The sequence below is a fragment of the Ambystoma mexicanum genome, chromosome 14 (assembly GCF_040938575.1).
Source record: "Ambystoma mexicanum isolate Mex_15411 chromosome 14, UKY_AmexF1_1, whole genome shotgun sequence".
NCBI lineage: Eukaryota > Metazoa > Chordata > Amphibia > Caudata > Ambystomatidae > Ambystoma > Ambystoma mexicanum.
In genome coordinates this window covers 5,422,959-5,447,244 of record NC_090940.1, presented here as the reverse complement: position 1 = coordinate 5,447,244, position 24,286 = coordinate 5,422,959, and the positions used below count along the sequence as shown (strand labels likewise).

General features: G+C 57.9%; 1 protein-coding gene across 1 annotated transcript in view; it reads left to right on the top strand.

Annotated features, from left to right (window-relative positions):
• Positions 1–4,353: 4,353 nt before the first annotated feature.
• The window catches only part of THBS1 (thrombospondin 1), an 82,663-nt gene continuing 62,730 nt past the window's right edge, over positions 4,354–24,286 (top strand). Inside the window, exons 1-3 of the mRNA XM_069638398.1 lie at positions 4,354–4,627; positions 17,320–17,405; positions 19,377–19,954. Of these exons, the coding sequence (XP_069494499.1) occupies positions 17,339–17,405; positions 19,377–19,954 (645 nt within the window). The 5' untranslated portion in view covers positions 4,354–4,627; positions 17,320–17,338. The remainder of the gene's footprint in view (positions 4,628–17,319; positions 17,406–19,376; positions 19,955–24,286) is intronic.

The following is a 24,286-nucleotide window of genomic DNA, read 5'->3' as shown; positions in this document are numbered from 1 at the left end:
GTGTACACTCTGCAGGTCCTGGGCAATGTGCACTGTGCAGGTCCTGGGCACTCCACACTGTGCAGGTGCTAGGCAGTGTGCACTGTACAGGTCCTGGGCAGTGTACACTGTGAAGATCTTCAGCACTCCACGCTGCACGGGTCTGTAGCACAGCAGTCTGTCCAGGTCCTGGGCACTGCACACTGTGCAGGTCCTGGTTAGTGTACACTGCGCAGGTCCTAGGCACTGCACACTGTGAAGATCTTCAGCACTCCACGCTGCACGGGTCTGTAGCACAGCAGTCTGTCCAGGTCCTGGGCACTGCACACTGTGCAGGTCCTGGTTAGTGTACACTGCGTAGGTCCTAGGCACTGCACACTGTGCAGGTCCTGGTCAGTGTACACTGCGCAGATCCTGGGTGCCGCACACAGCGCAGGTCCTGGTCACTGCAGAATGTGCAGGTCCCGGGCACTGCACACTGTGAAGATCCTAGTCAGTGTACACTGTGCAGGCCCTGGGCACTGCACACTGTGCAGATCCTGTCAGTGTACACTGCACATGTCCTGGCAACTGCACACTGTGGAGGTACTGGTCAGTGTACACTCTGCAGGTCCTGGGCAATGTGCACTGTGCAGGTCCTGGGCACTCCACACTGTGCAGGTGCTAGGCAGTGTGCACTGTACAGGTCCTGGGCAGTGTACACTGTGAAGATCTTCAGCACTCCACGCTGCACGGGTCTGTAGCACAGCAGTCTGTCCAGGTCCTGGGCACTGCACACTGTGCAGGTCCTGGTTAGTGTACACTGCGCAGGTCCTGGGCACTGCACACTGTGAAGATCTTCAGCACTCCACGCTGCACGGGTCTGTAGCACAGCAGTCTGTCCAGGTCCTGGGCACTGCACACTGTGAAGATCCTAGTCAGTTACACTGTGCAGGCCCTGGGCACTGCACACTGTGCAGATCCTGTCAGTGTACACTGCACATGTCCTGGCAACTGCACACTGTGGAAGTACTGGTCAGTGTACACTCTGCAGGTCCTGGGCAATGTGCACTGTGCAGGTCCTGGGCACTCCACACTGTGCAGGTGCTAGGCAGTGTGCACTGTACAGGTCCTGGGCAGTGTACACTGTGAAGATCTTCAGCACTCCACGCTGCACGGGTCTGTAGCACAGCAGTCTGTCCAGGTCCTGGGCACTGCACACTGTGCAGGTCCTGGTTAGTGTACACTGCGCAGGTCCTAGGCACTGCACACTGTGAAGATCTTCAGCACTCCACGCTGCACGGGTCTGTAGCACAGCAGTCTGTCCAGGTCCTGGGCACTGCACACTGTGCAGGTCCTGGTTAGTGTACACTGCGTAGGTCCTAGGCACTGCACACTGTGCAGGTCCTGGTCAGTGTACACTGCGCAGATCCTGGGTGCCGCACACAGCGCAGGTCCTGGTCACTGCAGAATGTGCAGGTCCCGGGCACTGCACACTGTGAAGATCCTAGTCAGTGTACACTGTGCAGGCCCTGGGCACTGCACACTGTGCAGATCCTGTCAGTGTACACTGCACATGTCCTGGCAACTGCACACTGTGGAGGTACTGGTCAGTGTACACTCTGCAGGTCCTGGGCAATGTGCACTGTGCAGGTCCTGGGCACTCCACACTGTGCAGGTGCTAGGCAGTGTGCACTGTACAGGTCCTGGGCAGTGTACACTGTGAAGATCTTCAGCACTCCACGCTGCACGGGTCTGTAGCACAGCAGTCTGTCCAGGTCCTGGGCACTGCACACTGTGCAGGTCCTGGTTAGTGTACACTGCGCAGGTCCTGGGCACTGCACACTGTGAAGATCTTCAGCACTCCACGCTGCACGGGTCTGTAGCACAGCAGTCTGTCCAGGTCCTGGGCACTGCACACTGTGCAGGTCCTGGTTAGTGTACACTGCGCAGGTCCTAGGCACTGCACACTGTGCAGGTCCTGGTCAGTGTACACTGCGCAGGTCCTGGGTGCCGCACACAGCGCAGGTCCTGGTCACTGCAGAATGTGCAGGTCCCGGGCACTGCACACTGTGAAGATCCTAGTCAGTGTACACTGTGCAGGCCCTGGGCACTGCACACTGTGCAGATCCTGTCAGTGTACACTGCACATGTCCTGGCAACTGCACACTGTGGAGGTACTGGTCAGTGTACACTCTGCAGGTCCTGGGCAATGTGCACTGTGCAGGTCCTGGGCACTCCACACTGTGCAGGTGCTAGGCAGTGTGCACTGTACAGGTCCTGGGCAGTGTACACTGTTCAGGTCCTGAACAGTGTACACTGTGAAGATCCTAGTCAGTGTGCACTGTGCAGGCCCTGGGCACTGCACACTGTGCAGGTCCTGTCAGTGTACACTGCACATGTCCTGGCAACTGCACACTGTGCAGGTGCTAGACAGTGTACACTGTGCAGGTCCTGGACAGTGTGCACTGTGCAGGTTCTGGGCACTACACACTGTGCAGGTGCTAGGCAGTGTGCACTGTACAGGTCCTGGGCAATGTACACGGTGCAGGTCCTGGGCAGTGTACACTGTGCAGGTCCTAGGCAGTGTACACTGTGCAGGTCCTGACCAGTGCACACTGTGCAGGTCCTGAGCAGTGCACACTGTGCAGGTCCTGGGCACTGCACACTGTACAGGTCCTAGGCCGTGCACACTGTGCAGGTCCTGAGAAGTGCACACTGTGCAGGTTCTGGGCACTACACACTGTGCAGGTGCTAGGCAGTGTGCACTGTACAGGTCCTGGGCAATGTACACGGTGCAGGTCCTGGGCAGTGTACACTGTGCAGGTCCTAGGCAGTGTACACTGTGCAGGTCCTGACCAGTGCACACTGTGCAGGTCCTGAGCAGTGCACACTGTGCAGGTCCTGGGCACTGCACACTGTACAGGTCCTAGGCCGTGCACACTGTGCAGGTCCTGAGCAGTGCACACTGTGCAGGTCCTGGGCACTGCACACTGTGCAGGCCCTGGACAGTACAGTTCAGGTGGCATCGTGGCAGGGAACGCAGGCCCGGATGTCAATCCCAGGGTGTCTATTGTGTTGTGTCTGTAGATCGCGGCCTTTGAACTCTGTGGCTGTGGCGTCCGGGGTTCGGGTTATTCGGCCGTTAAGGGGAGCACGGGGCGCCGCCGCTGCTATTTCCCAATGGTTGTGCGGTCGAATGTCGGGGAGGCAGCTCCTGCCTGCAGTATGCATGCGCTGTGGAATGCGGGGGCTCCCTGGGGAGGGCGGCATTCCAGTAGCTCATCGCAGCTCTGCGCCGCCCCCTGCTGGAGACGGGCCGCAACTGCAGGCAGCTTCAGGCTCAGATCTTGGCTGGCCAGTGCCTGCAGGTCAGCTCGCTGCCGGGCAACAGAGGGGGCGCCACTGGGCTCTCAGCAGCCGGACGAGTGGCCATGGACATCTCTGGGGCGGCCACGAGTGGGGGCAAGGGGGCTTACGACAAAGGCTGGCAACATCTGGAGGGGCGCTGCATGTAACATACATGCAGCTGGACGAGCAACCGTGCACGCAGTGCTAGGTGATTGTACATACATGGAGCGCCGTGACATTACCATGTTCATGGCAGGCCTGCAGAATGCCCGGGTCTGTGGGGCGCTGTGTGTCCCACACCACACGCAAGGTCTACACACTTACAGGCCCTTTGCGCCATGTAGGGCCGTGGGGGGTCGGGGGGCACTTAACCCCAGAGGCTCTGGCGATCCCTTTCCTTAATAACGGCGCATAGTACATGTGTGTCACATACGAGCTGTTTTTAACATGTAATATGCCCTTACATGGCGTGCAGTCATGGGGGCGTAATTTTAGGGGGGGGGGCAAAGGCGTTTGTCCCCCTCCCCCCAACTTTGGTGCCACACTCATTTGGCAGGGGCCCATTTCATTTAGATGTCATGCCCCCCCCCCAACATTTTCAGCAAAGTTACTCCACTGCGGGGGCTCTCACACCTGCCACTCGGGGGGGGGGGGGCGGGGGGTCGTCTTGTATTAACTCTGGGCAGTACACACACGCACGCACTCACTTTGCATGTCTGGCACGTTGTTTTGTCGGTGGCGAGGGAGGGAGGGAGGGAGGCGGAGGAGGGGGGGTCGGATGAAGGCAGTCATACCCTGAGTATTTGGGGCCGATTCCTGAATTCCACTGAAATGCGTCAATGATGTTTGGTTCAGGGTGGGGGGTGAGGGGGGGGTGTCATCACCTCCGCGCTCTTTTTTTGGAAAGTTGTGTTTCTGGCATGGTGTGCAGTCGCTGCATAAACAGGAGCCCGGTTTCCTGCCAGGGAGCCTGTGATTGGCTGAGAGCGGACCCAGGAATGTGAGGGGCTCTTTAAAGAGGCGGCCCCGGGGCAGCGAAGGGCAGAAGACAGCCCGGGACAGGAGCGAGTCCGCGGATCCCAGCCCAGCACCCTGAGCCTGGCGCCGGATTACACACAGATTTCGCAAAAGGGGGGAGCACGCAGAGGAAGATCCGCCAAGAACCTGCGGGGGGCCGGACCGGACCCAGACCCGAGCGAGGAAGGGACGCACTCAGCCAGCGCTTAGAGTCCGGAGGAGTCCGCACCCGAGAGCCCTGCACAGGAGCGGCCGCATCTCGGGCACACACTTGCTTCTTGGACTCGGGGTGCCGCTGAAGGTACTGCGCCCCCCCCCCGCCTCCCCTGCATGTGGGCACGGGGATGAGGCTAGGTGGCGCCCGAGGGCACATGCCATAAGCCACCTGTGGAGGCAGTGTCGCCATCACTGGGGCACCCGCCGGGTCGGTGCCGGGAACACGGGGCTAGTATTGAGGGGGCTCCTCTGGCATCATGTTTCTATGGCACAGAGGGGCATCGGTGGGCACTCGCCCTGCTATCACTGGGGTGCCCGAGGTCTCATTGTTGGCATTAGGGGGGTAGCATTGGCGCTACTCGGGTACCCGACCCGTGGGCGCGAGGCTCTTGTTAGTGGGGCAGGTGGCACAGTGCTTGTATTAGTGCTGTGCCACTGGTCTTATTCTGGAGTTGGCTGTGGTTATGTGGCTCGGTTCTGTTATTAAGCTGGCACTCTGGGCACATGGTGGCACTTGCAGTCGAACTGCGGGCACCTTGTTGCTATTACTGTGGTACTGTGTGCACATTACTGTGGCCGCATTGTTGCTATTACTGTGGTATTGTGGGCAAAATGTTGCTATTACTGTGGTACTATGAGCACCTTGTTGCTATTACTGTGGTACTGTGTGCAAATTGTTGCTATTACTGCGGTACTATGAGCACATTGTTGCTATTACTGCGGTACTATGAGCACATTGTTGCTATTACTGTGGTACTGTGAGCACATTGTTGCTATTACTGCGGTACTATGAGCACATTGTTGCTATTACTGTGGTACTGTGTGCACATTGTTGCTATTACTGCGGTACTATGAGCACATTGTTGCTATTACTGTGGTACTGTGTGCACATTGTTGCTATTACTGTGGTACTGTGTGCACATTGTTGCTATTACTGCGGTACTATGAGCACATTGTTGCTATTACTGTGGGACTGTGTGCACATTGTTGCTATTACTGTGGGACTGTGCACACATTGTTGCTATTACTGCGGTACTATGAACACATTGTTGCTATTACTGTGGGACTGTGTGCACATTGTTGCTATTACTGCGGTACTGTGGGCACAGTGTTGCTATTACTGTGGTACTGTGGGCACAGTGTTGCTATTACTGTGGGACTGTGGGCACATTGTTGCTATTTCTGCAGTACTATGAGCACATTACTGTGGGCACATTGTTGCTATTTCTGCAGTACTATGAGCACATTACTGTGGGCACATTGTTGCTATTTCTGCAGTACTATGAGCACATTACTGTGGGTGCATTTTTGCTATTACTGTGGTACTGTGTGCACATTGTGGCCATTACTGTGGTCACAATGTTGCTATTACTGTGGTACTGTGGGCACAATGTTGCTACTACTGTGGTACTATGAGCACATTGTTGCTATTGTACTGGTACTGCAGGCACGTTACTGTGGGCGCATTGTTGCTATTACTGCGATACTTTGAGCGCATTGTTGGTATTGTAGTGGTACTGTGGGCGCATTGTTGCTATTACTGTGGTACCATGAGCACATTACTGTGGGCACATTGTTGCTATTTCTGCAGTACTACGAGCACATTACTGTGGGCACAATGTTGCTATTACTGTGGTACTGTGGGCACGTTGTTTCCATTACTGTGGTATTTTGAGTACATTACTGTGGGTGCATTGTTGCTATTACTGTGGTACTATGAGCACATTGTTGCTATTACTGCAGTACTATGAGCTCATTGTTGCTATTACTGCAGTACTATGAGCACATTGTTGTTATTGTAGTGGTACTGCGGGCACGTTACTGTGGGTGTATTGTTGCTATTACTGTGGTACTATGAGCACATTGTTGCTATTACTGTGGACGTATTGTTGCTATTACTGTGGTACTATGAGCACATAGTTGCTATTACTGTGGACGTATTGTTGCTATTACTGTGGTACTATGAGCACATTGTTGCTATTACTGTGGGACTGTGGGCACATTGTTGCTATTACTGCAGTACTATGAGCACATTGTTGCTATTATTGCGGTACTGTGGCCACATTGTTGCCATTACAGCGGTACTATGAGCTCATTGTTGCTATTACTGCAGTACTATGAGCACATTGTTGCTATTGTAGTGGTACTGCGGGCACGTTACTGTGGGTGTATTGTTGCTATTACTGTGGTACTATGAGCAGATTGTTGCTATTAGTGTGGACGTATTGTTGCTATTACTGTGGTATGAGCACATTGTTGCTATTACTGTGGGACTGTGGGCACATTGTTGCTATTACTGCAGTACTATGAGCACATTGTTGCTATTACTGCGGTACTATGAGCACATTGTTGCTATTACTGTGGGACTGTGAGCACAGTGTTGCTATTACTGTGGTACTATGTGCACAGTGTTGCTATTACTGCGGTACTATGAGCACATTGTTGCTATTACAGCGGTACTATGAGCTCATTGTTGCTATTGCAGTGGTTCTGTGGGCGCATTGTTGCTATTACTGCAGTACTGTGAGCACATTGTTGCCATTACAGCGGTACTATGAGCTCATTGTTGCTATTGCAGTGGTACTATGAGCACATTGTTGCTATTACTGTGGGTCTTGAGCACCTTGTTGCTATTACTGTGGCACTATGAGCACCTTGTTGCTATTACTGCGGTACTATGAGCACCTTGTTGCTATTACTGCAGTACTATGAGCACATTGTTGCTATTACTGCGGTACTATGAGCACATTGTTGCTATTACTGCGGTACTATGAGCTCATTGTTGCTATTACTGTGGGACTGTGAGCACCTTGTTGCTATTACTGTGGTACTATGAGCACATTGTTGCTATTGCAGTGGTTCTGTGGGCGCATTGTTGCTATTAGTGCAGTACTGTGAGCACATTGTTGCCATTACAGCGGTACTATGAGCACATTGTTGCTATTACTGCAGTACTATGAGCACATTGTTGCTATTACTGTGGTACTGTGGCCACATTGTTGCCATTACAGCGGTACTATGAGCTCATTGTTGCTATTGCAGTGGTTCTGTGGGCGCATTGTTGCTATTACTGCAGTACTGTGAGCACATTGTTGCCATTACAGCGGTACTATGAGCTCATTGTTGCTATTACTGCAGTACTATGAGCACATTGTTGCTATTAGTGCAGTACTGTGAGCACATTGTTGCCATTACAGCGGTACTATGAGCACATTGTTGCTATTACTGCAGTACTATGAGCACATTGTTGCTATTACTGCGGTACTGTGGCCACATTGTTGCCATTACAGCGGTACTATGAGCTCATTGTTGCTATTGCAGTGGTTCTGTGAGCACCTTGTTACTATTACTGCGGTACTATGAGCTCATTGTTGCCATTACAGCGGTACTATGAGCTCATTGTTGCTATTGCAGTGGTTCTGTGTGGACATTCGCCGTGTCTATGGTGGCATTGGTGTATTAGTGGGGTGCCATGGACTTGGCGTTGGTATTACTCGCGCGGGCAGCATAACATTGTTGGCGGAGTATCCGTGCCTTCACTATTGTAATACTAGGGGTAGAGATTGGTGATTTTGTGAGGCCTGTGGGTACACTATGGACGTTCTGGTGATACCCGTCGGGTATTCCCTGGGTACACATGGCCTCAGTAACCCGTATTAGTGGGGTGCATGTGGTTCTCTGTCGGCATTGCTGGAGTTTTCATGGGGGTACTTTGGGATCAGTTCCTGGATACTGGGGTACTTGTGCTTCTGTTATTGGGATACCTTTAGTACTTGTGGCAAGTTTACCTGTCAGCTAAGTGTGGCAGGAGGAAGTACGCGGAGGGGGGCAGAAGCCGCATACATTGGGGTTACTCTGTGGTCAGTCTTGGCATCGGTGGGGTACGACGGGACTCGGCGTTACTGGCAGAGTACCATTTCATTCTTTGGGTACTCCTGAGCACGGTGTTCGTATTCCTGGAGAGTACATGTAGGTATTATTCGGGTGAGTGTTGTTTTTAGTGACGTGCCTGTGGGTCCTCTGGGCTCGCGGTTTATACTGGTGGGGCGCCTGAAGGTTTGGGGAGTGTTATTGGCATAGGTCCTATTAGCAGGGTAACTATTCGTTCTGAGCTGGTACTGGTGGGGCACCTCTTACCTCGGTATTGGTATTAGTGGGTCCGAGTGCGCTCCTTGTTAGTACAGGCGGAGTACCTGGCGGCTTGTTAGGAGTACCTGCACTGTTGATGGAGTACCTGTGGGATCCTTGTTACTATTAACAGCTTTTCAGGTGGTGTTCGAGGTCAAGGAGGGTAATCCTGGAGTACCCATGGAGTCAAGGAGGGTATTGCTGGAGTACCCGTGGGGTCAAGGAGGATATTGCTGGAGTACCCGCGGGATCAAGGAGGGTGCTACTGGAGTACCCGTGGGGTCAAGGAGGGTATTGCTGGAGTACCCGCGGGATCAAGGAGGGTGCAACTGGAGTACCCGCGGGGTCAAGGAGGGTGTTACTGGAGTACCCGCGGGGTCACGGAGGGTGTTGCTGGAGTACCCGCGGGGTCACGGAGGGTATTGCTGGAGTACCCGCGGGGTCAAGGAGGGTATTGCTGGAGTACCCGCGGGGTCACGGAGGGTATTGCTGGAGTACCCGCGGGGTCAAGGAGGGTATTGCTGGAGTACCCGTGGGCTCATGTTGGTATTAGCGCGTGGCGTTCTTCGGCATAATGCAGCCGTCCCCGTGCCCCCAAGTTCTGTGATGCTTAGTTTAGCAAGTTAGGAAGGAGAAACTGCTGCCAGCATTTGCACGCTGATTTTACCGACGAGCGCCGAACTCGCAGAGCTATCCTATTGTGTTTAGATCAGTGGGGTATCTGTGAAGTCACATTCGGTATTAGTGGGGTACTTGGTGGAATAGGTGCTGGCAATCTTGGGGTACGTGTCGGCTCTATATTGGCAATGCGGGGGTACCTTTGGTCCCAGTGTACGTTTCACTGGGATGTCTGTGTCTCGTGTTGGTATTGGAGTGGTATCCGTGGGCTGGAAGTTGGTATTAATGGGGTTCCTATGGGCTCATGCATCCATAATATCAGGTGTGTTAATGTCGGGTTCTGGGGGGCAAGGGATTGCTTCAGTTGGAGGTCTGGGGGCTTGAGGCTGGCATTTTGGGGGAACGGCTGTCCTCAGTGCTCGGGGGTATATCCTGCTGTGTGATGTATGCTGCCTCCCGACATTCAGTCCAGGGGTCCTCCCTGGGCAGGGGGGGTGAGTTACTGGATCATGGGCTGCGTGCCCAGCCAGTGGGTGCTCTATACACGGTGTTAGTTAATGCTGCTGAGGTCCCGGCGTGATGGCCTGGCAGTGGGCACTGGTTGTAGGTTGGCAGTGACTGCGTATTTGCCTTGACAGTGGGTGGCGCCTTTACGGTGGTGGCGAATGCTGTTATACTCCTGGCAGGCTTGGCTGGCATTCGCCACTGGTGGGAGGGTGGTGATGGAGAGTGCTGCTGTTATGGTGCTGGCGTGGCTGCTAGGGCACTGGGCACTGGTGGGAGGGTGGACATGGAGAGTGCTGCTGTTATGGTGCTGGCGTGGCTGCCAGGGCACTGGGCACTGGTGGGAGGGTGGTGATGGAGAGTGCTGCTGTTATGGTGCTGGCGTGGCTGCCTGGGCAGTGGGCACTGGTGGGAGGGTGGTGATGGAGAGTGCTGCTGTTATGGTGCTGGTGTGGTTGCCTGGGCAGTGGGCACTGGTGGGAGGGTGGCGATGGAGAGTGCTGCTGTTATGGTGCTGGTGTGGTTGCCTGGGCACTGGTGGGAGGGTGGTGATGGAGAGTGCTGCTGTTATGGTGCTGGCGTGGCTGCCTGGGCAGTGGGCACTGGTGGGAGGGTGGTGATGGAGAGTGCTGCTGTTATGGTGCTGGCGTGGCTGCCTGGGCAGTGGGCACTGGTGGGAGGGTGGTGATGGAGAGTGCTGCTGTTATGGTGCTGGCGTGGTTGCCTGGGCAGTGGGCACTGGTGGGAGGGTGGTGATGGAGAGTGCTGCTGTTATGGTGCTGGCGTGGTTGCCTGGGCACTGGGCACTGGTGGGAGGGTGGTGATGGAGACTGCTGCTGTTATGGTGCTGGCGTGGCTGCCTGGGCAGTGGGCACTGGTGGGAGGGTGGTGATGGAGACTGCTGCTGTTATGGTGCTGGCGTGGCTGCCTGGGCAGTGGGCACTGGTGGGAGGGTGGTGATGGAGAGTGCTGCTGTTATGGTGCTGGCGTGGCTGCTAGGGCACTGGGCACTGGTGGGAGGGTGGACATGGAGAGTGCTGCTGTTATGGTGCTGGCGTGGCTGCCAGGGCACTGGGCACTGGTGGGAGGGTGGTGATGGAGAGTGCTGCTGTTATGGTGCTGGCGTGGCTGCCTGGGCAGTGGGCACTGGTGGGAGGGTGGTGATGGAGAGTGCTGCTGTTATGGTGCTGGTGTGGTTGCCTGGGCAGTGGGCACTGGTGGGAGGGTGGCGATGGAGAGTGCTGCTGTTATGGTGCTGGTGTGGTTGCCTGGGCACTGGTGGGAGGGTGGTGATGGAGAGTGCTGCTGTTATGGTGCTGGCGTGGCTGCCTGGGCAGTGGGCACTGGTGGGAGGGTGGTGATGGAGAGTGCTGCTGTTATGGTGCTGGCGTGGCTGCCTGGGCAGTGGGCACTGGTGGGAGGGTGGTGATGGAGAGTGCTGCTGTTATGGTGCTGGCGTGGCTGCCAGGGCACTGGGCACTGGTGGGAGGGTGGACATGGAGAGTGCTGCTGTTATGGTGCTGGCGTGGCTGCCAGGGCACTGGGCACTGGTGGGAGGGTGGTGATGGAGAGTGCTGCTGTTATGGTGCTGGCGTGGCTGCCTGGGCAGTGGGCACTGGTGGGAGGGTGGTGATGGAGAGTGCTGCTGTTATGGTGCTGGCGTAGCTGCCAGGGCACTGGGCACTGCTGGGAGGGTGGTGATGGAGAGTGCAGGCACTAGGCACTGGTGGGAGGGTGGTGATGGAGAGTGCTGCTGTTATGGTGCTGGCGTGGCTGCCTGGGCAGTGGGCACTGGTGGGAGGGTGGTGATGGAGAGTGCTGCTGTTATGGTGCTGGCGTGGTTGCCTGGGCAGTGGGCACTGGTGGGAGGGTGGTGATGGAGAGTGCTGCTGTTATGGTGCTGGCGTGGCTGCCTGGGCAGTGGGCACTGGTGGGAGGGTGGTGATGGAGAGTGCTGCTGTTATGGTGCTGGCGTAGCTGCCAGGGCACTGGGCACTGCTGGGAGGGTGGTGATGGAGAGTGCAGGCACTAGGCACTGGTGGGAGGGTGGTGATGGAGAGTGCTGCTGTTATGGTGCTGGCGTGGCTGCCTGGGCAGTGGACACTGGTGGGAGGGTGGTGATGGAGAGTGCTGCTGTTATGGTGCTGGCGTGGCTGCCTGGGCACTGGGCACTGCTGGGAGGGTGGTGATGGAGAGTGCAGGCACTGGGCACTGGTGGGAGGGTGGTGATGGAGAGTGCTGCTGTTATGGTGCTGGCGTGGCTGCCTGGGCAGTGGGCACTTTTGGGAGGGTGGTGATGGAGAGTGCTGCTGTTATGGTGCTGGCGTGGTTGCCTGGGCAGTGGGCACTGGTGGGAGGGTGGTGATGGAGAGTGCTGCTGTTATGATGCTGGCGTGGTTGCCTGGGCACTGGGCACTGGTGGGAGGGTGGTGATGGAGAGTGCTGCTGTTATGGTGCTGGCGTGGCTGCCTGGGCAGTGGGCACTGGTGGGAGGGTGGTGATGGAGAGTGCTGCTGTTATGGTGCTGGCGTGGCTGCCTGGGCAGTGGGCACTGGTGGGAGGGTGGTGATGGAGAGTGCTGCTGTTATGGTGCTGGCGTGGCTGCCAGGGCACTGGGCACTGGTGGGAGGGTGGACATGGAGAGTGCTGCTGTTATGGTGCTGGCGTGGCTGCCAGGGCACTGGGCACTGGTGGGAGGGTGGTGATGGAGAGTGCTGCTGTTATGGTGCTGGCGTGGCTGCCTGGGCAGTGGGCACTGGTGGGAGGGTGGTGATGGAGAGTGCTGCTGTTATGGTGCTGGTGTGGTTGCCTGGGCAGTGGGCACTGGTGGGAGAGTGGCGATGGAGAGTGCTGCTGTTATGGTGCTGGTGTGGTTGCCTGGGCACTGGTGGGAGGGTGGTGATGGAGAGTGCTGCTGTTATGGTGCTGGCGTGGCTGCCTGGGCAGTGGGCACTGGTGGGAGGGTGGTGATGGAGAGTGCTGCTGTTATGGTGCTGGCGTGGCTGCCTGGGCAGTGGGCACTGGTGGGAGGGTGGTGATGGAGAGTGCTGCTGTTATGGTGCTGGCGTGGCTGCCAGGGCACTGGGCACTGGTGGGAGGGTGGTGATGGAGAGTGCTGCTGTTATGGTGCTGGCGTGGCTGCCTGGGCAGTGGGCACTGGTGGGAGGGTGGTGATGGAGAGTGCTGCTGTTATGGTGCTGGCGTAGCTGCCAGGGCACTGGGCACTGCTGGGAGGGTGGTGATGGAGAGTGCAGGCACTAGGCACTGGTGGGAGGGTGGTGATGGAGAGTGCTGCTGTTATGGTGCTGGCGTGGCTGCCTGGGCAGTGGGCACTGGTGGGAGGGTGGTGATGGAGAGTGCTGCTGTTATGGTGCTGGCGTGGTTGCCTGGGCAGTGGGCACTGGTGGGAGGGTGGTGATGGAGAGTGCTGCTGTTATGGTGCTGGCGTGGCTGCCTGGGCAGTGGGCACTGGTGGGAGGGTGGTGATGGAGAGTGCTGCTGTTATGGTGCTGGCGTAGCTGCCAGGGCACTGGGCACTGCTGGGAGGGTGGTGATGGAGAGTGCAGGCACTAGGCACTGGTGGGAGGGTGGTGATGGAGAGTGCTGCTGTTATGGTGCTGGCGTGGCTGCCTGGGCAGTGGACACTGGTGGGAGGGTGGTGATGGAGAGTGCTGCTGTTATGGTGCTGGCGTGGCTGCCTGGGCACTGGGCACTGCTGGGATGGTGGTGATGGAGAGTGCAGGCACTGGGCACTGGTGGGAGGGTGGTGATGGAGAGTGCTGCTGTTATGGTGCTGGCGTGGCTGCCTGGGCAGTGGGCACTTTTGGGAGGGTGGTGATGGAGAGTGCTGCTGTTATGGTGCTGGCGTGGTTGCCTGGGCAGTGGGCACTGGTGGGAGGGTGGTGATGGAGAGTGCTGCTGTTATGATGCTGGCGTGGTTGCCTGGGCACTGGGCACTGGTGGGAGGGTGGTGATGGAGAGTGCTGCTGTTATGGTGCTGGCGTGGCTGCCTGGGCAGTGGGCACTGGTGGGAGGGTGGTGATGGAGAGTGCTGCTGTTATGGTGCTGGCGTGGCTGCCAGGGCACTGAGCACTGGTGGGAGGGTGGTGATGGAGACTGCTGCTGTTATGGTGCTGGCGTGGCTGCCTGGGCAGTGGGCACTTTTGGGAGGGTGGTGATGGAGAGTGCTGCTGTTATGGTGCTGGCGTGGTTGCCTGGGCAGTGGGCACTGGTGGGAGGGTGGTGATGGAGAGTGCTGCTGTTATGATGCTGGCGTGGTTGCCTGGGCACTGGTGGGAGGGTGGTGATGGAGACTGCTGCTGTTATGGTGCTGGCGTGGCTGCCTGGGCAGTGGGCACTGGTGGGAGGGTGGTGATGGAGACTGCTGCTGTTATGGTGCTGGCGTGGCTGCCTGGGCAGTGGGCACTGGTGGGAGGGTGGTGATGGAGAGTGCTGCTGTTATGGTGCTGGCGTGGCTGCCTGGGCAGTGGGCACTGGTGGGAGGGTGGTGATGGAGAGTGCTGCTGTTATGGTGCTGGCGTGGCTGCTAGGGCACTGGGCACTGGTGGGAGGGTGGTGATGGAGAGTGCTGCTGTTATGGTGCTGGCGTGGCTGCCTGGGCAGTGGGCACTGGTGGGAGGGTGGTGATGGAGAGTGCTGCTGTTATGATGCTGGCGTGGTTGCCTGGGCACTGGTGGGAGGGTGGTGATGGAGACTGCTGCTGTTATGGTGCTGGCGTGGCTGCCTGGGCAGTGGGCACTGGTGGGAGGGTGGTGATGGAGACTGCTGCTGTTATGGTGCTGGCGTGGCTGCCTGGGCAGTGGGCACTGGTGGGAGGGTGGTGATGGAGAGTGCTGCTGTTATGGTGCTGGCGTGGCTGCTTGGGCAGTGGGCACTGGTGGGAGGGTGGTGATGGAGAGTGCTGCTGTTATGGTGCTGGCGTGGCTGCTAGGGCACTGGGCACTGGTGGGAGGGTGGTGATGGAGAGTGCTGCTGTTATGGTGCTGGCGTGGCTGCCTGGGCAGTGGGCACTGGTGGGAGGGTGGTGATGGAGAGTGCTGCTGTTATGGTGCTGGCGTGGTTGCCTGGGCAGTGGGCACTGGTGGGAGGGTGGTGATGGAGAGTGCTGCTGTTATGGTGCTGGCGTGGTTGCCTGGGCAGTGGGCACTGGTGGGAGGGTGGTGATGGAGAGTGCTGCTGTTATGGTGCTGGCGTGGTTGCCTGGGCAGTGGGCACTGGTGGGAGGGTGGTGATGGAGAGTGCTGCTGTTATGGTGCTGGCGTGGTTGCCTGGGCAGTGGGCACTGGTGGGAGGGTGGTGATGGAGAGTGCTGCTGTTATGGTGCTGGCGTGGTTGCCTGGGCACTGGGCACTGGTGGGAGGGTGGTGATGGAGACTGCTGCTGTTATGGTGCTGGCGTGGCTGCCTGGGCAGTGGGCACTGGTGGGAGGGTGGTGATGGAGACTGCTGCTGTTATGGTGCTGGCGTGGCTGCCTGGGCAGTGGGCACTGGTGGGAGGGTGGTGATGGAGAGTGCTGCTGTTATGGTGCTGGCGTGGCTGCCTGGGCAGTGGGCACTGGTGGGAGGGTGGTGATGGAGAGTGCTGCTGTTATGGTGCTGGCGTGGCTGCCTGGGCAGTGGGCACTGGTGGGAGGGTGGTGATGGAGAGTGCTGCTGTTATGGTGCTGGCGTGGCTGCCAGGGCACTGGGCACTGGTGGGAAGGTGGTGATGGAGACTGCTGCTGTTATGGTGCTGGCGTGGCTGCCTGGGCAGTGGGCACTTTTGGGAGGGTGGTGATGGAGAGTGCTGCTGTTATGGTGCTGGCGTGGTTGCCTGGGCAGTGGGCACTGGTGGGAGGGTGGTGATGGAGAGTGCTGCTGTTATGATGCTGGCGTGGTTGCCTGGGCACTGGTGGGAGGGTGGTGATGGAGACTGCTGCTGTTATGGTGCTGGCGTGGCAGCCTGGGCAGTGGGCACTGGTGGGAGGGTGGTGATGGAGACTGCTGCTGTTATGGTGCTGGCGTGGCTGCCTGGGCAGTGGGCACTGGTGGGAGGGTGGTGATGGAGAGTGCTGCTGTTATGGTGCTGGCGTGGCTGCCTGGGCAGTGGGCACTGGTGGGAGGGTGGTGATGGAGAGTGCTGCTGTTATGGTGCTGGCGTGGCTGCTAGGGCACTGGGCACTGGTGGGAGGGTGGTGATGGAGAGTGCTGCTGTTATGGTGCTGGCGTGGCTGCCTGGGCAGTGGGCACTGGTGGGAGGGTGGTGATGGAGAGTGCTGCTGTTATGATGCTGGCGTGGTTGCCTGGGCACTGGTGGGAGGGTGGTGATGGAGACTGCTGCTGTTATGGTGCTGGCGTGGCTGCCTGGGCAGTGGGCACTGGTGGGAGGGTGGTGATGGAGACTGCTGCTGTTATGGTGCTGGCGTGGCTGCCTGGGCAGTGGGCACTGGTGGGAGGGTGGTGATGGAGAGTGCTGCTGTTATGGTGCTGGCGTGGCTGCCTGGGCAGTGGGCACTGGTGGGAGGGTGGTGATGGAGAGTGCTGCTGTTATGGTGCTGGCGTGGCTGCTAGGGCACTGGGCACTGGTGGGAGGGTGGTGATGGAGAGTGCTGCTGTTATGGTGCTGGCGTGGCTGCCTGGGCAGTGGGCACTGGTGGGAGGGTGGTGATGGAGAGTGCTGCTGTTATGGTGCTGGCGTGGTTGCCTGGGCAGTGGGCACTGGTGGGAGGGTGGTGATGGAGAGTGCTGCTGTTATGGTGCTGGCGTGGTTGCCTGGGCAGTGGGCACTGGTGGGAGGGTGGTGATGGAGAGTTCTGCTGTTATGGCGCTGGCGTGGCTGCCTGGGCAGTGGGCACTGGTGGGAGGGTGGTGATGGAGAGTGCTGCTGTTATGGTGCTGGTGTGGTTGCCTGGGCACTGGTGGGAGGGTGGTGATGGAGAGTGCTGCTGTTATGGTGCTGGCGTGGCTGCCTGGGCAGTGGGCACTGGTGGGAGGGTGGTGATGGAGAGTGCTGCTGTTATGGTGCTGGCGTGGCTGCCAGGGCACTGGGCACTGGTGGGAGGGTGGTGATGGAGAGTGCTGCTGTTATGGTGCTGGCGTGGTTGCCTGGGCAGTGGGCACTGGTGGGAGGGTGGTGATGGAGAGTGCTGCTGTTATGGTGCTGGCGTGGTTGCCTGGGCACTGGGCACTGGTGGGAGGGTGGTGATGGAGAGTGCTGCTGTTATGGTGCTGGCGTGGTTGCCTGGGCACTGGTGGAAGGGTGGTGATGGAGAGTGCTGCTGTTATGGTGCTGGCGTGGCTGCCTGGGCAGTGGGCACTGGTGGGAGGGTGGTGATGGAGAGTGCTGCTGTTATGGTGCTGGCGTGGTTGCCTGGGCACTGGGCACTGGGTATGTTTTTGCCTCGTCTACATTCATGTATATATGTTCTCGCTTGGGGGCGGCTCGCAGAGTGTGATAAGCGGATAGAGTGTGGCTTCGGAGCGCCACGTTGCACCGCCCCTCCCTCATGCTTCCTTTCGTGTCTTGCAGGGCTGCACAGACCGAGGCCATGGCCTTGTTTGGGGGGCTCTTTCTGCTCCTCATGCTGACGCTCTGCGGCACCAAGCACATTTCAGGTGAGAACCGGAACCCCCCAGGGACGAGCAGCCGAGCGTCGTGAGGATTCTGGGGAGTTTGGGATATCCGACAAATCACCCCCCCCCCCCAAATGTCATAGTTCTGAAACCCAAAGCAATATCCAAGCCAAGAACCCTCACACACATACTACATACATCACGCCAGAATCCGCGCACACAGCATGTGCTCTAGAGAGACTACTTCACGCCAGTCTTATGTGAACTATATCATGAAATGACACTGTTCCTGTGCTCATGAAATGTCATTTATCATTAACAAATACATGAAATAGTTTCTCAGAACAAACCACACAATTTAAATTAAATACATATATACATATATGTATGTGTGTGTATATATATATATATATATATATATATATATATATATATATATATATATATATATATATATATGTGTGCATGTGTCTCTTACCCCTCTATTTAGATCACTCCCCACTGTTCTTTCTGTCATCCCTTCATCCTCTTGTATCTTTCCACCTCTTGCTCCTAAAATGTCCAATTTCTCTCTCTCTCTGTTCTCACTCTCCTCAGTCTGTTCCCTCTCCCCCACTCTCCTTGTTTTGTCTTGTGTTCTGCACATTTTCTTTTCAAGGTGCCCCCTTCCACCTCTCTTCTTTTCTCTCTCCTCAGTGTTTCTTTTCTCCTCCATCCCCTAGTTTCTTCTCTCTCTCCACAATCTTTCTTTTCTCCTCTATCCCCTAGTTTCTTCTCTCTCTCTTGTTCTCACTCTCCTCTGTCTGTTTCCCCTCCCCCACTCTCCTGTTTTCTCTTCTCTGCTATCCCCTAGTTTCTTCTCCCCGCTCCCCCAGTCTGTTTTCTGTACTCCTCTAACCCCTAGTTTCTTCTCCTGGCTCTCCTCAGTCTGTTTTCTCTTCTCCGCTGTCCAATAGTTTCTTCTCTCTCTTCTCCTCACTCTGTTTTCTCTTCTCTATCCCCTAGTTTCTTCTCCTCACTCTCCTCAGTCTGTTTTCTCTTCTCCTCCATCCCCTGGTTTCTTCTCCTCAGCCTGTTTTCTCTTCTCCTCTATCCCCTAGTTTCTTCTCCTCACTCTCGTCAGTCTGTTTTCTCTTCTCTGCTATCCCCTAGTTTCTTCTCCTCACTCTCCTCAGTCTGTTTTCTCTTCTCTGCTATCCCTTAGTTTCTTCTCTCTCTTCTCACTCTCCTCAGTCTGTTTTCTCTTCTCCTCTATCCCCTAGTGTCTTCTCCTGACTCTCCTCAGTTATTTTTCTCTTCTCCTCCGCCCCCTAGTTTCTTCTCCTCAGTCTGTTTTCTCTTTTCCTCTATCCCCTAGTTTCTTCTCCTCACTCTCCTCAGTCTGTTTTCTCTTCTCTGCTATCCCCTAGTTTCTTCTCCTCACTCCATCAGTCTGTTTTATCTTCTACTCCATCCCCTACTTTCCTCTCCTCAGTCTGTTTTCTCTTCTCCTCTATGGCCTAGTTTCTTCTCCTCACTCTCGTCAGTCTGTTTTCTCTTCTCTGCTATCCCCTAGTTTCTTCTCCTCACTCTCCTCAGTCTGTTTTCTCTTCTCTGCTATCCCTTAGTTTCTTCTCTCTCTTCTCACTCTCCTCAGTCTGTTTTATCTTCTACTCCATCCCCTACTTTCTTCTCCTCAGTCTGTTTTCTCTTCTCCTCTATCCCCTAGTGTCTTCTCCTGACTCTCCTCAGTTATTTTTCTCTTCTCCTCCGCCCCCTAGTTTCTTCTCCTCAGTCTGTTTTCTCTTTTCCTCTATCCCTTAGTTTCTTCTCCTCACTCCATCAGTCTGTTTTATCTTCTACTCCATCCCCTACTTCCTTCTCCTCAGTCTGTTTTCTCTTCTCCTCTATGGCCTAGTTTCTTCTCCTCGCTCTCCTCAGCCTGTTTCCTCCCGGTTCTGCGCCGTTCGTTCCTTCTCGGCCTAACCTCCTCTTTCTTTTCTCGTGCCCCCCCCACCCCCCCTTCTCCCTTAGAGTCCGGCTCAGATGATGACAGCGTCTTTGACCTCTTTGAGCTGACTGGCTTCTCGCGGAAGGGCGCGTCCCGGCGCTCTGGCGCAGTGCACCTGGTGAAGGGCCCAGACCCCTCCAGCCCGGCGTACCGGATCGAGGATGCGGACCGGATCCCCCCACTGCCCGAGGAGCAGTTCCAGGACCTGCTGGACGCCATCAGCACCGAGCGAGGCTTCATCCTTCTGGCCACCCTGCGCCAGAGCAAGAAGAGCCGCGGGGCCCTGCTGGCCGTGGAGCGCAAGGATGGCTCCGGACACGTCTTCAGCCTGGTGTCCAATGGCCGGGCCGGCACCCTGGACCTCAGCCTGAGTGCCGAGGGCAAGCAACAGGTCGTGTCCATGGAGGACGCCCTGCTGGCCACCGGCCACTGGAAAAACATCACCCTCTTCGTGCAGGAGGACCGGGCGCAGCTCTACGTGGGCTGCGACAAGATGGAGAACGCGGAACTGGACATCCCCATCCAGAACCTCTTCAACAGGGACCTGGCCGCCACTGCCCAGCTGCGGGTGGCCAAGGGAGGCGTGAAGGACAACTTCCAGGTGAGGGGGGCTGCAAGGAAGGGTGGCCAAGGGAGGCGCGAGGGACAACTTCCAGGTGAGGGGGGGCTGCAAGGAAGGGTGGCCAAGGGAGGCGTGAAGGACAACTTCCAGGTGAGGGGGGGCTGCAAGGAAGGGTGGCCAAGGGAGGCGTGAAGGACAACTTCCAGGTGAGGGGGGGCTGCAAGGAAGGGTGGCCAAGGGAGGCATGAGGGACAACTTCCAGGTGAGGGGGGCTGCAAGGAAGGGTGGCCAAGGGAGGTATGGGGGACAACTTCCAGGTGAGGGGGGGCTGCAAGGAAGGGTGGCCAAGGGAGGTATGAGGGACAACTTCCAGGTGAGGGGGGGCTGCAAGGAAGGGTGGCCAAGGGAGGCATGAAGGACAACTTCCAGGTGAGGGGGGGGCTGCAAGGAAGGGTGGCCAAGGGAGGCGTGAAGGACAACTTCCAGGTGAGGGGGGGGAGCTGCAAGGAAGGGTGGCCAAGGGAGGCGTGAAGGACAACTTCCAGGTGAGGGGGGGGGGAGCTGCAAGGAAGGGTGGACAAGGGAGGCGTGAAGGACAACTTCCAGGTGAGGGGGGGGGCTGCGAGGAAGGGTGGCCAAGGGAGGCGTGAAGGACAACTTCCAGGTGAGGGGGGGAGCTGCAAGGAAGGGTGGCCAAGGGAGGCGTGAAGGACAACTTCCAGGTGAGGGGGGGGAGCTGCAAGGAAGGGTGGACAAGGGAGGCGTGAAGGACAACTTCCAGGTGAGGGGGGGGGGGAGCTGCAAGGAAGGGTGGACAAGGGAGGCGTGAAGGACAACTTCCAGGTGAGAGGGGTGGGGGGCTGCAAGGAAGGGTGGCCAAGGGAGGTATGAGGGACGGACAACTTCAAGGTGAGGGGGGGCTGCAAGGAAGGGTGGCCAAGGGAGGCGTGAAGGACAACTTCCAGGTGAGGGGGGGGGGGCTGCAAGGAAGGGTGGCCAAGGGAGGCGTGAAGGACAACTTCCAGGTGAGGGGGGGGAGCTGCAAGGAAGGGTGGCCAAGGGAGGCATGAGGGACAACTTCCAGGTGAGGGGGGGGGAGCTGCAAGGAAGGGTGGACAAGGGAGGCGTGAAGGACAACTTCCAGGTGAGGGGGGGAGAGCTGCAAGGAAGGGTGGACAAGGGAGGCGTGAAGGACAACTTCCAGGTGAGGGGGGGAGCTGCAAGGAAGGGTGGACAAGGGAGGCGTGAAGGACAACTTCCAGGTGAGGGGGGGAGCTGCAAGGAAGGGTGGACAAGGGAGGCGTGAAGGACAACTTCCAGGTGAGAGGGGTGGGGGGCTGCAAGGAAGGGTGGCCAAGGGAGGTATGAGGGACGGACAACTTCCAGGTGAGGGGGGGCTGCAAGGAAGGGTGGCCAAGGGAGGCGTGAAGGACAACTTCCAGGTGAGGGGGGCTGGTGGCCAAGGGAGGTATGAGGGACGGACAACTTCCAGGTGAGGGGGGGCTGCAAGGAAGGGTGGCCAAGGGAGGCGTGAAGGACAACTTCCAGGTGAGGGGGGGGGGGCTGCAAGGAAGGGTGGCCAAGGGAGGCGTGAAGGACAGCTTCCAGGTGAGGGGGGGGAGCTGCAAGGAAGGGTGGCCAAGGGAGGCGTGAAGGACAACTTCCAGGTGAGGGGGGGGGAGCTGCAAGGAAGGGTGGACAAGGGAGGCGTGAAGGACAACTTCCAGGTGAGGGGGGGGAGCTGCAAGGAAGGGTGGACAAGGGAGGCGTGAAGGACAACTTCCAGGTGAGGGGGGGGAGCTGCAAGGAAGGGTGGACAAGGGAGGCGTGAAGGACAACTTCCAGGTGAGGGGGGGGGAGCTGCAAGGAAGGGTGGACAAGGGAGGCGTGAAGGACAACTTCCAGGTGAGGGGGGTGGGGGGCTGCAAGGAAGGGTGGCCAAGGGAGGTATGAGGGACAACTTCCAGGTGAGGGGGGCTGCAAGGAGGGGTGGCCAAGGGAGGCGTGAAGGACAACTTCCAGGTGAGGGGGGAGCTGCAAGGAAGGGTGGCTAAGGGAGGCGTGAAGGACAACTTCCAGTTGAGGGGGGGGCTGCAAGGAAGAGTGGCCAAGGGAGGCGCGAGGGACAACTTCCAGGTGAGGGGGGCTGCAAGGAAGGGTGGCCAAGGGAGGCGCGAGGGACAACTTCCAGGTGAGGGGGGCTGCAAGGAAGGGTGGCCAAGGGAGGCGCGAGATACAACTTCCAGGTGAGGGGGGCTGCAAGGAAGGGTGGCCAAGGGAGGCGCGAGGGACAACTTCCAGGTGAGGGGGGGCTGCAAGGAAGGGTGGCCAAGGGAGGCGTGAAGGACAACTTCCAGGTGAGGGGGGGCTGCAAGGAAGGGTGGCCAAGGGAGGCGTGAAGGACAACTTCCAGGTGAGGGGGGGCTGCAAGGAAGGGTGGCCAAGGGAGGCATGAGGGACAACTTCCAGGTGAGGGGGGCTGCAAGGAAGGGTGGCCAAGGGAGGTATGAGGGACAACTTCCAGGTGAGGGGGGGCTGCAAGGAAGGGTGGCCAAGGGAGGTATGAGGGACAACTTCCAGGTGAGGGGGGCAACAAGGAGGGGTGGCCAAGGGAGGTATGAGGGACAACTTCCAGGTGAGGGGGGCTGCAAGGAAGGGTGGCCAAGGGAGGTATGAGGGACAACTTCCGGGTGAGGGGGGCTGCAAGGAAGGGTGGCCAAGGGAGGCGCGAGGGACAACTTCCAGGTGAGGGGGGGCTGCAAGGAAGGGTGGCCAAGGGAGGCGCGAGGGACAACTTCCAGGTGAGGGGGGGGCTGCAAGGAAGGGTGGCCAAGGGAGGTATGAGGGACAACTTCCGGGTGAGGGGGGCTGCAAGGAAGGGTGGCCCAGTGAGGTATGAAAGACAACAGGTGAGAGGGGGGGCAGTGGGCCGCGGGGAGGGCGGGGAGGGGGGCACTGCGGAGGAACCCTAGTCTCCTTCCAGGGCAGGAGCCTGGGAATCCGGGCCGTCAGATCGGGGTCTCACGAGAGCCCACACGGAAGAGCCCAGATGCATTGTGGGTGCAGCTGGTGAGGAGCAGGAGACCGTTCCGGGTCCCAAAGGGCAAGAAGGGGTTGTGGCCCTGCCCATCAAGGAAAGGGGGCAGACAAAAGAGACAGAGGGCTGAGTTAACTAAAGAAACCCCCCAAAGAAACAAGGGAACATAAATAAGCAAATAACATTAAAGGAGGAGGCAACATCTCCCCCAAAACGGACCAAATGCGCGAAAACTCGACACCATTGCAACTTTTATGCAACGCGGGTGTAGAAAGGGGCGGGGGGTGGAGGGGGTGGCCACCTCTGGCACAGTACCAAGAGCAATGGGATGGGTGAGGCTTTCATCTATACGGGAGTGGCCCAGCTAAGTGCCAGGCGATGGGGAGAGCTGGGCATAACCCCAGCCAGTACACTCAGTGCCAGGCGATGGGGAGAGCTGGGCATAACCCAGTCCAGTAGACTCGGTGCCAGGCGATGGGGAGAGCTGGGCATAACCCAGTCCAGTACACTCGGTGCCAGGCGATGGGGAGAGCTGGGCATAACCCAGTCCAGTGCCCTCAGTGCCAGGTGATGGGGACAGCTGGGCATAACCCAGTCCAGTACACTCGGTGCCAGGCGATGGGGAGAGCTGGGCATAACCCCGTCCAGTACACTCAGTGTCAGGCGATGGGGAGAGCTGGGCATAACCTCCTCCAGTACACTCAGTGCCAGGCGATGGGGAGAGCTGGGCATAACCCGGTCCAGTACACTCAGTGCCAGGCGATGGGGAGATCTGGGCATAACCCTGTCCAGTACACTCATTGCCAGGTGATGGGGAGAGCTGACATAACCCAGTCCAGTACCCTCAGTGCCAGGTGATGGGGAGAGCTGGGTATAACCCAGTCCAGTACACTCAGTGCCAGGCGATGGGGAGAGCTGACATAACCCAGTACAGTACCCTCAATACCAGGTGATGGGGAGAGCTGGGCATAACCCAGTCCAGAACACTCAGTCCCAGGTGATGGGGAGAGCTGGGCATAACCCCGTCCAGTACACTCACTGCCAGGTGATGGGGAGAGCTGGGCCTAACCCCGTCCATTACAGTCAGTGCCAGGTGATGGGGGGAGCTGGGCATTACCCCGTCCAGTACACTCAGTGCCAGGTGAAGAGGGACAGCTGGGCCTAACCCAGTCCAGTACACTCAGTGCCAGGTGATGGCAAGAGATGGGCCTAACCCCGTCCAGTACAATCAGTGCCAGGTGATGGGGAGAGCTGGGCCTAACCCCGTCCATTACAGTCAGTGCCAGGTGATGGGGAGAGCCAGGCATAAACCAGTCCAGTACACTCAGTGCCAG